Raw genomic sequence first — 16,925 nt, 5'->3', positions numbered from 1 at the left:
ACTCACTCTTTTTCTCTCTCCCTCCCTCCCTCTCACTCACTCTTTTTCTCTCTCCCTCCCTTTCACATTATCCCTCTTTGCATTTCTGCACTCCACCTACACTTGCCTTGCCGCGCGCCGCGCGCCTTGACGCTACACACACATACATGAACACATACACACACACACACACACTTGGTTCACTGACTTGATGACACTACAAAACTAGCCTTTCACATTTCCCAAATATCATACATGACACACACGTGACCTACATGCCTGTGTGTTGTCAGTGTGTTTGTGTGGCTGCCTGTCAATCCCAGCCTGTCAGTTGTTAGTCAGAGCTGGAGAGGCTCTCCTGCACCAGTCGGATATGTCCTCAGGGGAACCCCCTAATCCCAGATTACGGCCGAGGTCAAAGGTGGTCAGCAATCTGGCCCTGTGATTGCCACTCTCTTAGGACCACAACGAGCCCAGCCTGCAGAGCGGATCGGATCTGACCCGGAGCCGCTGTGCATGGCTGTGGGCATGGCAACCGGACAGGCTGTCACTCAACAAAGACCCTTCAGCTTTGGCAAAGAGGCTCAAGCGAACACTTGGTGTGGGAGATGGAGAATGTGTGTGTGTGAGAATGTGTGTGTGAGAGAATGTGTGTGTGTGTGTGTGTATGTGAGAATGTGTGTATGTGAGAATGTGTGTATGTGTGTGTGTGCATGCGTGCGTGCGTGCGTGTGTGTGTGTGTGTGTGAGAATGTGTGTATGTGAGAATGTGTGTGTGTGAGAATGTGCATGCATGCGTGTGTGTGTGTGTGTGTGTGTGTGTGTGTGTGTGTGACTATGTCTTTTGTATGTTTTAAGAGTGATCTTTTGTCTGAATGTCTGTTTGTGTGTGCATATGTGTGTGTGTGTGTGTGTGAGTGTGTGTGTGTGTGAGTTGTTCACTATCAGTCTTGGCAGCCTCAGGAGAGCTCCAACACTGAGCTCTTTGTTTGGGAAGAGGAAGCTACGTTCCTGTGGGAGGATTCTGGGTCTGCTCCCGCTCTCTGGCTTAGCACAGGTGAGGATACAGACAACACACACGCACGCACGCACACTAGGGCTGGGCAATAAAACGATAGCGATATGTATCGCAATAGACATGTAATCGATATTAATAAAAATACGTTCGATATAACATTCGATAATAAAAGCAACACCTTCAGCCTTCGTTGTCCATAAATAAATAGACTAAATATATCTTGCATTGTAGCTAGTATGTACAACTCTACCAGAGTGGGCTGATAGAAGTAGGCCTACCTCAACACAGACTCTCAATGAGTCCCTTGCCCGTGCACTCTCTCTCTCTCTCTCTCTCTCTCTCCTCTCCCTCTCTCCTCCCTCAACAGAAACATCCATTCTCATGTAATCAAACATTCCTGATCATTTCAAAGACTGACTGGCTAAATTGCTATTAAATCCGGTTGGTTAGCATCATTGCTTACGTTGCACAAATTTGTTGGAAACTGTAGCATTCAAATTGACCGATCAATTTCTAATCATCTCAATCCGATGCAAATGGAAAAGTATTTTCCAAGACTCAAGCAGGGCCTGTCCCAAGGAAAAAAAGTATTCATTTTGAAACTTAAACTGCGTGGGGAAACAGTAGACTATGATAAACCTTGTAGAATTAAGCTACTTTGTTTACAATATTTCCAGGCTTCAACCAGTGATGCTTTTCATTCAGACCTATGTGCACATTTATTTATTTGAGTGTTTTTCATAATGTGTTGCTATTTCTTTTCCCTGTTTGCTTTGATTGATAACTGAGGTGATTAAAATCAGAGGAAGGTTAAGTTTAAAATAAAAGTGTTTAAATTGAACTTCTTCTGGTCCTTATCTGAAATAGATTTTTAAAAAATCAATAATTATCGATAGACTGATATGAAATACTTATATCGTGATACAGTTTTCAGCCATATCACCTAGCCCTAACGCACACACACACACACACACAAACAACACACACAGAGCCAGCTGACCACGCTGGGATGCAGGCCATGTTTACCTGATAAACACACACACACGGAGAGAAAATCTCTCTCTCTCTCTCTCACACACACACACACACACACACACACACACACACCTAAATCTGGCACAGTTTCACTTATCTTATCTAAATGAATAGTATAGTATAGTAGTGTAGTATAGTATAGTATAGTATAGTATAGTATAGTATAGTAGTGTAGTATGTTATAGTAGAGTATAGTATAGTATAGTATAGTATAGTATAGTAGTGTAGTATAGTAGAGTATAGTAGAGTATAGTATAGTAGAGTAGTGGAGTATAGTATAGTATAGTATAGTATAGTAGTGTGGTGTAATTATAATAGTGTATGGTAATGTAGCATAGTATAGGTATAGTATAGTATAGTAGTAATAGTGGAGTATAGTAGAGGTATAGTATAGTATGCATAGTATAGTAGTGTGGTATGTTAGTAGGTATAGTGGAGTATAGTATATATAGTATAGGAGTATGATAGTATAGTATGGTATAGTAGTGTGAGTATGTTATAGTAGAGCATAGTATAGTATAGTATAGTATAGTATAGTAGTATAATATAGTATAGTATAGTATAGCAGAGTAGTTATAGTATAGCATAGGTATAGTATGGTATAGTATAGCATAGTATGTATATGAGTATAGTATAGTATAGTATAGTATAGCATAGTAGCAGTGGGTATAGTGGTAGCATGGTATAGTAGTGTAGTATGCTATAGTAGAGCATAGTATAGTATGGTATAGTATAGTATAGTTATAGCATAGTAGTGGGCATGGTATGGTATAGTATGCATAGTATAGTATAATTATGGTATGATATGGCAGGAGTGGTGGAGTATAGTAGAGTATAGTATAGTATAGTATAGTATAGTATAGTATAGTATAGTATAGTAGTGTAGTATGTTATAGTAGAGTATAGTATAGTATAGTATAGTATAGTATAGTATAGCAGAGTAGTGGAGTATAGCTGAGCTGGTGTGGAATCGGGTACCTGGGGCTGTTGCAGGAGCGCTCGCGGTGCATCACGCCTCCTCCGCAGGTCCTGGAACAGTCGGACCACTCGGACCAGCCTGACCACTGGCCATCCACAGCTCTGGGACCGTTATCACCGAACTTCACACACTGTCCACGCCGACACCACTGCAAAAATAAAGCCAAACTTCACACACTGTCCACGCCGACACACTGCAAAAATAAAGCCGAACTTCACACACTGTCCACGCCGACACACTGCAAAAATAAAGCCGAACATGTGAGCAAGGCCCAGTGGAAACAGGAACCGAGAGATAGAGAAAGGGAGGGAAAGAGGGAGTGGGGTAGTTAGTGGAGACTAAAAGAGGGAGTGGGGTAGTTAGTGGAGACCGAAAGAGGGAGTGGGGTAGTTAGTGGAGACTAAAAGAGGGAGTGGGGTAGTTAGTGGAGACTAAAAGAGGGAGTGGGTGAAGTTAGTGGGAGACAGTGAAGAGGGAGGGGGAGTAGAAAGTGGGAGAATCAAAGAGGGGAGTGGGTAGTTGGTGGAGACCAAAAAGAGGAGTGGGGTAGTTAGTGGAGACTAAAAGAGGGAGTGGGGTAGTTAGTGGAGACCGAAAGAGGGAGTGGGGTAGTTAGTGGAGACTAAAAGAGGGAGAGAAAAACTAAGAAAAAAAGATAAAGAGTAAATAAAGATGGAGTGGTGGAATGGGTGGAATGGGTTGTAAAATGTTGAAAATATAGAAAATACAGAAAAGGCCAAACAAAACATGGAAAGGGATAAATAGAGTAGAGTAGAATAGAGTAGAATAGAATAGAGTAGAATAGAATAGAATAAAATAGCACCACACACACACACACACACACACACCTGGAGAGGCATGCCAAACCACACACTCACACACAATCAGCACCCCCCCTCCTCCCCATGATCACCTTACACAGAGGAAAGCAAACCATAATACTGTGTCTTTTCAGCGCCTCACACAATGCACAGAAAATTCTTACAGGTGAGTGTGTGTGTCTCTGTGTGTGTGTATGTGTGTGTCTGTGTGTGTGTGTGTGTGTGTGTGTGTGCCGTGTGTGTGTGTGCTTGCCGTGTGTGTGTGCTTACTGTGTATGTGTGTGTGTGTGTGTGTGTGTGTGTGTGTGTGTGTGCATGCTCATATTTGTCCAACTGTCTTCATTCCAGCATTTCTCATAATGAAAACATTTTAATGTTAATTTTACAATGTGGTTCTACACACACACACACACACACACACACACACACCCACACACACACTCACCATTTCAGGGCCACAAATAGTCCCCTCTGCAGCAGGCATAAACTTGGTTTCACACCTGTGTCCTGTCCGATGGCACCACAGTGATTTACAGATGTCCTGTCCACACACACACACACACACACACACACACACACACACACACACACACACACACACATACACACACACACACACACACACACATACAGAGACACACACACAATTGACACTACTTGTAAATCATGTAAAACATTTGCAATTGTAAAACATCATGCAGCCAGATGGCACCTGTCATCCAGATCAGCTGAAACCAGCCCAATATTCTGAGCTTTGAAATCCATCATCATCTGCTCCCTCTAATGAAACACATTCTTACTGTGACATTACTTTCCTCCTCATAGAGATAATAACCGGATAAATTAAAAAACTGCTCGGGAGAGGTGCCCAGCTGGCATGGTACCCAGCTATAGCCAGCATGGCAGAGCAATGGAGGGTGAGGATTAGGTGAGGGCAAAAAGGCCGATGTGAACTGGTCTCTGTGTGCCAACGTACCTCCGTCGTCATCGCTCAGTTAATTATGTCACATAAAGAACAAAAGGGGGCAACTTGGCCATGTCCTTAACCAAATGCCCAAGCTTAATTAAGACAGTTGTTTCTTTCTAGGTCAAGACACACATAACACCATTCAAGGTAAGAGCTTGGCCTGAAGGAGGAGAGGCAAGCAAAAGAAACGTGGGCTCCCAGCCAAACAGGAGGCAAGCGGCAGCTAAGCGCTAAGAACTAATCCCACACATCCCCAAAGCAATGGCATGGCCAGTATCCCAATAGCCCAGGCCCCCTATATATTCTATGGGTTCAGTGAGTCATTCACAGGCCTCGTTTGCATGTGAATGTATAGATTGGCGGAGCGGAGCAGAGCTGAAGGGCAGAGCAGGGACGGGTCAGGCCAAGGCCCCCCCATTCCTCCGGCCTGACGCACACTCTTGGATCGGACGGTGGGGGCTTTCTCTGTGGCCAGTTCCAAGAGTTGATGAATTGGCAAGTCTTTCCACACGGACCCTGCATGTGCGTGTGTGCCCACAAGAAGACAGGCCCATGGCATGTGTGTGTGTGTGTGTTCTTTATTTGTGTGTGTGCGTGTGAACGGGAACTGGGAATTGCCATGCGTGACCAGCCTTGTGCCCATAACACAATATCAGTCTGCTAGAAAACACTCCAAAGTTTGGCCCATCCTCTCCCTACCAGCTTTTTTTTCATTTGTACATTTCTTGATCCCGGGAGCAGGAGCTGAATGAGCGGGAAGAAGCGCGATTACCTTAACGAAGTCCAGGTTGCACAGCCTGGCCTTGGCGCCAAACTGCCACTTGCACTGCGTGTCGGCGTCATAGAGCTGGCCTGGGAGCTGCTCCGGGTATTTGTACTGCCCCATGTGCCGCGGCTCATCCACCAGACAGGAGGCCTGCGCCGTCCTGCAGTGGCCAACAGAAACACACACACACACACGTATGCACGGACAAGCAGACGCACACACACACACACAAAAGCACATATACACACACGCAAGAACAGTCAGGAGTGGTACCCATTGAGAGTAACCAGATGATTAAAAAAGCTCTTTCGAGATTTTCAGATCCCAGAGGGGATTCATGCTGTTTTAACAGTTGCTACTTTTGCTTCATCCAGTTTATATCAGCAAGAGAAGCACACACTGACACACCATTCAGTGTATGACTCAGTCTGCTGCTCATTTCAGCTAACCTCAATGTTGGGATGAATTCATTCATCTCTTATTCAGCCTTCAAAATGTGTTATTACATTGTTACAAACACAGTGTGAATTGTTAATACATGTTAGTAATAAGAGGGGACTCAGCTAGAGCGTACCCAAGGAAGCGGTTGAGGTACTGGCGGCTGCAGGCGGACCAGGAGAAGACTCCATTATTCCCAGCCAGCGTGGGGGACATGATGTTCCCCTCGGCCTTCCGACAGGGATTCCCCTCTCCGTCATGGATCATCCCAAAACTGGAACACAAAAGTGAGTGAGAGAGAGAGAGAGAAAGTAAGAGAGAGAGAGAGAGAGAGAGAGAGAGAGAGAAAGAAAGAGAGAGAGAGAGAGAGAGAGAGAGAGAGAGAAAGTAAGAGAGAGAGAGACAAAGTGCACCAGAAGGACAGGAATAGAAAGAGTGCAACAGAAAGAGAAGGAGACAGAGAAACAAGATAGATAGGCAGAGAGAATGAGAGAGAGGGAGGGAGAGAGAGAGAGGGAGAGGGAGAGAGAGAGAGAGAGGGAGAGAGAATGTTAGGCATCCACAGAGACCATTAAAAAACAGCCCCAAGTCAAAAAACTCCCTTACATGCTCAGGTGGGACTTTACAGCCTTAACCTGACAGGATTGTCTTTCTATTAAAGCACCCTTGAGAAAAACAAAATAAAATAAAAAAATTGAAAAGAGAAATAGACGCTTGGCTGAAAGTATCGCTTTGATATCAACAATAAACACAAACTTGTCAGAGCGAGGCGGAAAGACATCTCTGGGTGTACCCAAGCATAGCAGTGCAGTGGCAGCTCTTGATTCTGCCGTCTTGTCTCGTGACATCGCACGCCTCCCTCGATGATTAATGCCTGCTGCTAGTGCGTTCTGGGAAAAAATTAGTTTGTGTTTGACCGGAGAGATGTTGAAAACGCCACTAGTTCTAATATGTTACCAATTTGAGATTTCTCAGCATGAACTGGGCCTCTGCAGAGTGTGCTGAGAGACAGCCAGCACCAGGGAGGACGGTAGGAAAGGAGGAGAGGGAATAAAAAAGGCTTTTGTCATCAAATAAAACCTCCTATGTCAAATATAAACTCCCTTTTTTATCTCGATGGAAACCGGTAAACACAAAACAGACCACCATCGCCCTCGGCGGCACATGTGTGTTCACACTTGATCACGGGGAGGCGGCAGTAATAGTGTAATCTGACTGTTCCAGCTGAAATCGCCTGATCTCCACCTCCTCAGCTTTTATAGTTTATAGAGCATTCCGTCCCTGTTTGTTTCGGTCGTAACACAACGCAATCGGTCCTGTCACCTGCCTCCCACGCCGTAGGAAATATCACCTCTGCCAGGTGCTTTCGCGCTATTACTTTAAACCAAATGGGGTTCATATGAAATCGTTATACTGTAGGTGTCCAAGTGAACACATTTCACTGGACACCAATCATCACTATTAAACTCAGGACAGGATTAAAGGAATCTGGTGAAGTGTTGATTGTCTGTTAAGGGCCAGATTGTTAGAGTTGTTTGAGTTTAGTTTAGTTTCAAATAGTGATTGTGTATGTAATACTAAATACTAATCCTTCCATTGCTCACAGACCACACAATTTTGCTGTCTGTCTGTCTGTCTTTCTGTGTGTGTGTGCGTGCATGCGTGCGTGCGTGCCTGCGTGCGTGTGTGTGTGTGTGTGTGTGTGTGTGTGTGTGTGTGTGTGTGTGTGTGTGTGCGTGCATGCGTGCGTGCGTGCCTGCGTGCGTGTGTGTGTGTGTGTGTGTGTGTGTGTGTGTGCGTGCGTGCCTGCGTGCGTGCCTGCGTGCGTGTGTGTGTGTGTGTGTGTGTGCGTGTGTGTGTTTTCAGAGCTGAGAGAGGGGGCGTACTTGTGTCCAGACTCGTGTGCGATGGTGAAAGCCAGACCCAGACCCGTGTCCTCGTTGATGGTGCAGCTCCGGTACTTACTGCACATCCCACTAATGGGAGCAAAGCCTGCAGGATAGACAGACAGAGAGAGAGATGGAGAGATAGATGAAGAAAATAGCAAAAGAGGAGACAGAAAGGAGGTGAAAGCCAACAAGACAACAAAAGGCAAGAGATGAATAGAGAGGTTGGGTAAGGGTTTAACCCTAACCCTAACCCTTACCCTAACCCAACCTAACTAACCTAACCTAGCAACCCCTAACCCAACCCAACTAACCCCTAACCTAGGAAAAGATCAAATGAAATGACTAGATGCTGATTCATAACACACAAAACCAGATTCATAAATCACTGCTGCCAGAATGCCTTCCAGACAGTTACACAGTGTATGTGTGTGTGTGTGTGTTTCTCTCTCTCTCTAAGTGTGTGTGTGTGTGTGTGTGTGTGTGTGTATCTGTTTCTCTAAGTGTGTGTGTATGCACAAGTGCGTGCTGGCCAAGGCAGGGTGAACCACAGCTTCTGTTTCAGTCCGACAGAGACACTTACAAGCTTGCTTCACCACCGGCACCTAATGAGGCTCCCCCAAGTACACACACACACACACACACACACACACCTTAATGAGGCTCCCCCAAGTACACACACACACACACGCACACACACCTTAATGAGGCTCCCCCAAGTACACACACACACACACACACACGCACACACACCTTAATGAGGCTCCCCCAAGTACACACACACACACACGCACACACACCTTAATGAGGCTCCCCCAAGTACACACACACACACACACACGCACACACACCTTAATGAGGCTGAGGAAGCCATAAGGTTGAGTTACAGACTGCCAGCCACATTCAGTCAGACACGAGAGGAAAACGAAAAAGAAGAAGAAGAAGATGACTGAAGTAAGGACACCCGTCTTCTCCTCCCTTCCTCTCCTCCCTTCTTCTCCTCCCTTCCTCTCCTCCCTTCTTCTCCTCCCGTCTTCTCCTCCTTCCTCTCCTCCCTTCTTCTCCTCCTTCTTCTCCTCCCGTCTTCTCCTCCTTCTTCTCCTCCCTTCTTCTCCTCCCGTCTTCTCCTCCCTTCTTCTCCTCCCTTCTTCTCCTCTCTCCCTTCTTCTCCTCCCTTCTTCTCCTCTCCTCCCTTCTTCTCCTCCTTCTTCTCTCCCTTCTTCTCCTCTCCTCCCTTCTTCTCCTCCGTCTTCTCCTCCCTTCTTCTCTCCTTCTTCTCCTCTCCTCCCCTTCCTTCTCCTCTCCTCCCTTCTTCTCCTCCCTTCTTCTCCTCTCCTCCTTCTTCTCCTCCCTTCTTCTCCTCCCTTCTTCTCCTCTCCTCCCTTCTTCTCCTCCTTCTTCTCTTCCCTTCTTCTCCTCCCTTCTTCTCCTCTCTTCTCCTCTCCTCCCTTCTTCTCCTCCCGTCTTCCCTCTCCTTCTTCTCCTCCTTCTTCTCCTCCTCCTTCTTCTCCTCCCGTCTTCTCCTCCCTTCTTCTCCTCCCTTCTTCTCCTCCTTCTTCTCCTCTCCTCCCTTCTTCTCCTCCCGTCTTCTCCTCCCTTCTTTTCTCCTCCCCGTCTTCTCCTCCCTTCTTCTCCTCCCGTCTTCTCCTCCCTTCTTCTCCTCTCCTCCTTCTTCTCCCGTCTTCTCCTCCCTTCTTCTCTTCCCTTCTTCTCCTCCTTCTTCTCCTCCTCCCTTCTTCTCCTCCCGTCTTCTCCTCCCTTCTTCTCCTCCCTTCTTCTCCTCTCCTCCCTTCTTCTCCTCCCTTCTTCTCCTCTCCTCCCTTCTTCTCCTCCCGTCTTCTCCTCCCTTCTTCTCCTCCCTTCTTCTCCTCTCCTCCCGTCTTCTCCTCCCTTCTTCTCCTCCTTCTTCTCCTCCCGTCTTCTCCTCCCTTCTTCTCCTCCCTTCTTCTCTTCCCTTCTTCTCCTCTCCTCCCGTCTTCTCCTCCTTCTTCTCCTCCCTTCTTCTCCTCTCCTCCCTTCTTCTCCTCCCGTCTTCTCCTCCCTTCTTCTCTCCTTCTTCTTCTCCCCTTCTTCTCCTCCCTTCTTCTCCTCTCCTCCCGTCTTCTCCTCCCTTCTTCTCCTCCCTTCTTCTCTTCCCTTCTTCTCCTCTCCTCCTGTCTTCTCCTCCCTTCTTCTCCTCCTTCTTCTCCTCCCTTCTTCTCCTCCCTTCTTCTCCTCCCTTCTTCTCCTCTCCTCCCTTCTTCTCCTCCTTCTTCTCCTCCTTCTTCTCCTCCCTTCTTCTCCTCCCGTCTTCTCCTCCCTCATATGTGCATACCTGTGGTCTGGAGTGAGACTGTTAAATTCATCAGAGCTAGTGGGGGAGAGGCCCAGATGGATGTTGTGGAACCAATCTGGCACGGTTCTCCCCCGGTTCAGAAGCGGACCTGGACCAAATGCGGGCCCGAGTCCACCACTCAGAACCCGCCAGCTGTCTGCGGAACCAGGTGAATTCCACCCCTATAACCGATCCCCCAAGCACACACACACACACACACACACACACCCACACCTACACCCAACCCCACCCAGCACTGAGAGGGTGACCCAGCCCCCCCACCCCCCTCCCTCCGTTCAAGGATCTAATCTCTTCTCCGCTTGTCTAATCCTCCATCTTACCTACTGACCCTGAGCAGACTGACCTACTTCCTTCCTTCCTTTCTCTCTCTTTCTCTCTCTCTCTCTCCATCTTCTTGTATGTGTACGAGGAGAGTGGGAATGGGCGTGTTAGAGTATCGGTGGTGTTGGCCAACCGGAAGCTTACCCAGGGTGTCACAGGGCTCGTTCTTCCAGGAGCAGATGTCCAGGCCGGTCAGGAGCACAGCGTGGTCGTGCCGCTTCCCACTCTTGTCCATCAGACCGGACTGCCACTGACAGAAGCTGTTCAGGGACTGGTCAGCATGGTGAGTGATAGACAGGCCCAGCTGAGAGAAAGAGACAGACAGAGCGAGTGAGAGAGAGAAAATTTAATTCAAGAATTTACTGCAAGCAGATGGGCGAGATAACCATAACAGCGAAATGCTGTTAGCTCAATGCTGCAATCAGGCCATTATGGCCATAAGCTGCAATCAGGCGGTATGGCCATAAGCTGTCAAAGCAAGTTTCCGCGTCTAGCCGTCAAAGTTACAAGGCAAAATGCAGTGACCTAGAGGTCAAAAGGTCACAAAATTTCTTGGCATTCACCTGATGGGGTCATGAGTCCATGTACCAAGTTTGGTTTTGATACATGCAGCGATTGCTGAGATGAGCTCCTTCCTGTTTGGCGGCCATACAAATTCGATTGGATGTGACTGGCGGCTTCAATCAATTGTTACAGAAATAAATGAAGTGACAAGGCATGGTCTGAAGATGGTCTGTGTGTGCCAATTTTGGTGAAGATCAGATGAAATTTTGACCTGTCTTGAAATTGTTGGTGTTTTTGATCAAATCAAATATGGCGGCGAATAAATGATATTGATGTGACAAGTTGCCCTCAGTTGACCTAAGGACCTTTCACAGTATTACCAGACACCACTAGTACAATTTAAATTCTAAGCACAGCAGCAGCTACGGGCCAAAAGGCATGTTTGTGAATTACAGCACCCCCTAGATGTCAAAGGTCACCAAATTTCTTGAGGGTCCTCCTGATGGGGTCATGAGTCAATGTACCAAGTTTGGTTTTGATACATGCAAGGGTTGCTGAGATATGAGCTCACTTCCTGTTTAGGCGGCTTCGCCAAAAATTTTGATTGGCTTTTCTGCGGGCGACGGTAATACTTCCGAAGACAAAAGTGATAACTTTTGTGAGGCTTGGTCTGAAGATGATCTGTGTCAAATTTGGTGGGGAATCAGAGAAAAGTATGTGACCCTGATACATTTTAAGTGTTTTTGATGAAATCCAAAATGGCGGAAAATCCATCATGGCGGAAAATGACGTCATAGGGTGCGTTGAACTCGGCTTGGTCCAAGGATTCCAACAATACCTGACTTTTTGAAAATCGGACCAACAGGTCAAAGTTAGATGCATGAATGAGCACATCCAACTTGGTGACATGAATCATGGGACCGTCCCCAATCAGTGTGCCAAATTCCCAACTTTTACCATACGGTTCTATGGGCTGCCATAGACTCCCATTGCATATAATAATAATAATAGGAAAACGTAGAAACACAATGAGGTCCTCGCAGCTTCGCTGCTTGGCCCCCAACTAAACAAATGAACTCATAACAACTTACAAGTTCCCTGTAAACCTTTGCTGAGATGGGAATATGCAGGCAAACAAAAAATGGGGATGAAGATGTTGGAACAAAAACAGCATTTCTCTGGCAATAGCGCTACTATAAGCAAAGATCCTCCGCTTTAACCCTCTCTACTATAAGGCTCGTGCCAACAGAACTTTCTTGAATTGAATTGAAAATGGGGTTAAACACAAGCAGGACAAACAGAAAACATGATGATCTCAGAGGGCTGAGCACACACAGAGGAGACCGTGCACAAAGCTTGTGATTATTGGACACATTCCTTCCTCTCACTGGGCTGTGTCTGAAACATGCCCATGCTTACCGGTTCCTGCTCCAGGAGCAGCAGGCTGACAACAACTATGTTGATATCTGTGCCGATGGTCCCATCCCTGAACAGACTGGAGACCTGAGGAGGAGGATGGCAATGTCCACACTGTTATGGAATAGACTTCAGCACCTTGTTTTACTTTACTTTTTACAAGCATTTTAGGAATTGAAAGCAGCCTCACTATACTTCATTGGTTCAGATTCCCAAGATGCACTGCATTGCAGGGGTGGAGCCTAGCAACCAGGTGTGCCTCATTTGTAATTGAGTGGCTGAGACATAAAAGGGCTACCTGGCCACCATGAAGCGTTCACACTCTCCACTCTAGACACCACAGTGCATCCATTCAGACTTGCATTACACTTTTGCTTCTTACCACATGTATCCTGATGTGTTCTCTTTTGTCTGTGCACCCTTATTTACTTTAATAAATCATTTATTGTTCAAACTTTGTCCTCGCATGGCCTCCCTTCATATTGAAGAGCCACACAAGCCTCTTTGGCTAATAGTACTGCAAGCTACACTCGATAATAGTTTATGATCAATGTCAGTAGCAATATTAATACTACAAGATACGGAGATTGCTATCCCTGTCCCTGCAATATAATTGGAGCTTTTTTATCCTGACTTCCAATATCAGGAATTTGAGTTGAGGGGTACCTATGGTCAATCATACGCCTCTATTGGCACTATGAGACATATACTGTACCAGTGTGTGTACTATGCTATCTTCTATCAAAAGCTTGATTCTAACATCCCATACAAAGTGAAAAAAATCTCATAGCGGCCGTCTGGCTGTCATGGGTCTCACTAGGTGTCTGTAGCGTGATCTCTCTGTAGCGTGATCTCTCTGTAGCGTAATGCTCACCATGTTCATGACAGTGAGCACGTAGGTGGTGACGTTCTCACGGCCGTGCTTCTCCAGCATCTGCTTGTCGGCCACTACCAGGGTCTCCACATTCAGGCCCCCCACCTTGTTGGACGTGATGGGCGAGCGTTTGGTTCGGCCTGGTTGCTCAAACTCATCAGGCATGACGAAAAGATCCTCGATGGGAGGCTTGGGAGTATCTGTAGAGAGTGAAAGGCAGCAAGAAGGAAATACAGACAGAGAGGAAAAGAGGGAGCACAAGATAGAGAAAAGAGAGAGAAATAAAAAAGGAGAAGAGAGAGAAAGAGAGAAGACAGAGAGGTGCATTGGAAAGTGGCTTGTGTAACATGTCCTCCCTTTTCCAGACCTGATAAGAGGAGTGGAGAGGTGCTGAAAGATCAGGAAGCATTCACAGTTGTTCACTTCTCACAGCAATTCCCAGAATTCATTTCCAAGAATCTCAGTCCATCCCCTGGAGCGCAACAAGTCTATCACTGCAGGAGATTTAGTTTCCTTTGTGTAGCATATAAAGTGCAGGAACATTAATGAAATGATCTCCACAACACTCCATGATTCATTTATAATACTGTTATCAAATACTTTTAGATGTTGGTATGTGTGTCGATAAAACTTTATTATTATGATCTGACTTGTTCATATATCATTTGAGTTTCTAGATGTTTTTTTTTTGAGACAATATGAATATGATGGGTTAGGAGCCAAAGAAAGCCAAGCTGCCCTCCCCCTAATGGCTACGACACACAATACTGGAACTCCATATAGCTAATGCCTTTTCCATATGGGTTCAGATCAATGCTATAACAAAGGCAAAAAGAACGTTCCCTTACATACATTGCTTGCGGCGTCCACAGAAGTGTTGTCTCTGCAGATTCCCATGCTGGTAGTCATGGAGATGGTGTTCATGTCCGTGGGGCCCGTGGCGATGTTGCCGCTGGCGACGGCTGGGATGGAAGTACAGGTTGGGAGGCCGCGGGGTACTGTCACCATGGACGTGTCCTTCGGCCGAGCGCTTGTAGATGACGTGTGCATGGTGGCCACTAGGGTTGCTGTAGTTGTGCCGGGTGGCCAGGTGCTGAGGCAGCGGTGAGATGAAGTACTCCTCGTCCGACGTCCGAATCAGACCTGACTGAGAGACGCACACCAATACTCCGGTCAGACCACACAGCTCACTCATGCTCAACAGCAACAATGTCACAACACACACTTATCAGAGAGTGTACTGGACACACTCAGCAATTGACATTTGGATTCACAATGATAACGACTGATTATGAAGTATAAATCCAGCACAGACCTCAAAAGAGTATTGCTATTTTATAACACAAGACAAGAGACATGATTAAATTAGATATAAGCTCTCAATAACAGATCCATAATTATCAGACATGGCTATCTCTTAATCAGACAAGAACAATGAGCAGTGATACATTTATAATCAAATGTCACTTGAGTGCAGAGTCCAGACATAACTGTTGAGCACTGTTAAACCCACTATCTATTCTAACACATGGAGAGAGAGAGAGAGAGAGAGAGAGAGAGAGATAGAGAGAGAGGGAGAGAGAGGGAGAGAGAGAAAGTCATAAGATCCTCTGGCACTTTATGATACAAGGTTGAATAGACAGCATCCCTTTAAGACAAGCAAGACATTAGGGGAGACATTGCTTCAGGACATCCACTCAGAGTTGAGTTCACCATCCCATAAGCTCTTTAGTCCCCAGTTAAACACAAAAAACGACACCAAAACAGCTGTCGTAACCCTTAACATGGCAGTTACAGAGAGACAGATAGCGAGGTGTAGTGACAGGAAACAGCCTCAGGCATCAGATGGGATCTCTGAGAGAGCAGCCCGGGTTCAAAGGTGACATGGAAGGATCCGGAACTAACGAGGTCCCTTCCAACAGCTTATCTCTGACTGGTGATGCTGACAGACGAGAGGGATGGTCTCCTGCTTGCTACACACACCAGGACAAAGATACTTTCTCTGTGCTTTTAAGCACTACTCAAACAGATGCTTTACAATAGATGTCTGTGTGGGAGTGCTGCTTAATGAAGCAAATCTGTCCATTAGGCTAACTATGTGTGTATGTGTGAGTGTGTGTGTGTACAGTATATGTGCGTGTGTGTGTGTGTGTGTATATATGTGTGTGTGTGTGTGTGTGTGTGTGTGTGTGTGTGTGTGTGTGTGTGTGTGTGTGTGTGTGTGTACATGTGTGTGTCCTCTCTTGCATGCAATGCAGGAGGTAAGAGGTCTAGCAGTTGAAACACACCATTTGAAGCAGCCTGTACAAACACATTAGGGCCAGTGGGTTATTAATCTTCTTGCATGGGCGGTGGTGAAGGCCAGTTACTGGCTCAGCCTTCTGGGACTCCTGTCTGGATCAGTCGGACAAACAGACATCCAGAGGCTGGACGCAGGCATCTGCTGCTGCCCCAGGTCTGCTGGAGAGTGGGGGAGGTGGTTCCCTGTGGGAATTTTATCAGTGAGACTTTCAAAGACAGTCGACTATGTCGGTGTTGGTCTTTATCGTCTTAATGGGTGTGTGGGGGGGGGGGGGGGGGCTGATGTCAAAAGTAGCAAACTGAAAGATGAGGTGTTATGCAAAGGTCAGAGTGACGTTTTGCATCAACTGAGACACTGCTCCAGATGAGGAGCCTGGCGTCACTCAACACACACACACACACACACCAGGCACCAGACACACACACAGACCCAGAGACACACAGACATACACACACACACACATAAACACACAAGCACACACACACACATACACTCACAAGCACACACACTGTGGAATGTGTGTTTATATCAGCAGCAGCCACACTACTACAAAATCCCTGTAATGGTAGTTGTACGGAAACTTTGAGTAAAAATAGAAGTGTCTGTAAAGAGCATAAAGAAGAGGGTAAAAGCAGGATAAAAAAGGAGAAGAATAATGTGGAGGAAGTCTTTGTTAACAGCATACAAATCTCCCTGGGTTCCCAGAGCAATAATCGTATCATACTGTCCCCCCATCCACAAACTGCTTTGGCAGATGCTACAGCACTCGTATATTCACTTACATACTTCCATGTTCTCAGATTCCTAAATTATCCAATTTGTGCCAGTGCAATTACAGTAATTTACAGGCAATCCGCGGCTGTCACCTACTGAGACTGTAAAGCATACTTACATTCATGGGAAATGCCCCCACACCCCCCCAGCACCGGGCCCTCTGCAAGTGTTTTCCGAAGTGTAAGTACCAATTTGAAATAACATGTATGAGTGAAAGCTTTACGGCGCACTTAGACATGTTCAGGTTGAGTAAAAGATAAATACAGTTGGCCCCGCTTGATTTATTGACCCAAGCCTTGGCCTTACTGCAGTCGTGTTTGCAAACACTCTCCCCGCTACTCCACAAAAACGTACGTGAGCCAACACACGTGGTAACGTTCATTTAGTAGTGGAGACTCGCATGCTCGACAGAATGGGCTGGGCTTGTCAGAAGGGGGCACTGCTTCAGCACTGACACACAGATAGCGTTACGACGGTGTCACAGAAGCAGCACCTTGTTGGAGCAACAGA

General features: G+C 46.4%; 1 protein-coding gene across 1 annotated transcript in view; it reads right to left on the bottom strand.

The window, feature by feature from the left end:
- adamts18 (ADAM metallopeptidase with thrombospondin type 1 motif, 18) overlaps positions 1–16,925 on the bottom strand; it is an 81,828-nt gene that overhangs the window by 44,215 nt on the left and 20,688 nt on the right. Inside the window, 9 exon segments of the mRNA XM_048263638.1 lie at positions 3,011–3,159; positions 4,278–4,373; positions 5,572–5,725; positions 6,140–6,277; positions 7,890–7,995; positions 10,690–10,849; positions 12,469–12,552; positions 13,340–13,539; positions 14,192–14,486. Of these exon segments, the coding sequence (XP_048119595.1) occupies positions 3,011–3,159; positions 4,278–4,373; positions 5,572–5,725; positions 6,140–6,277; positions 7,890–7,995; positions 10,690–10,849; positions 12,469–12,552; positions 13,340–13,539; positions 14,192–14,486 (1,382 nt within the window).

The sequence above is a fragment of the Alosa alosa genome, chromosome 14, assembly GCF_017589495.1.
Source record: "Alosa alosa isolate M-15738 ecotype Scorff River chromosome 14, AALO_Geno_1.1, whole genome shotgun sequence".
Taxonomy (NCBI): domain Eukaryota; kingdom Metazoa; phylum Chordata; class Actinopteri; order Clupeiformes; family Clupeidae; genus Alosa; species Alosa alosa.
This window is presented reverse-complemented; position numbering and strand designations above follow the sequence as displayed.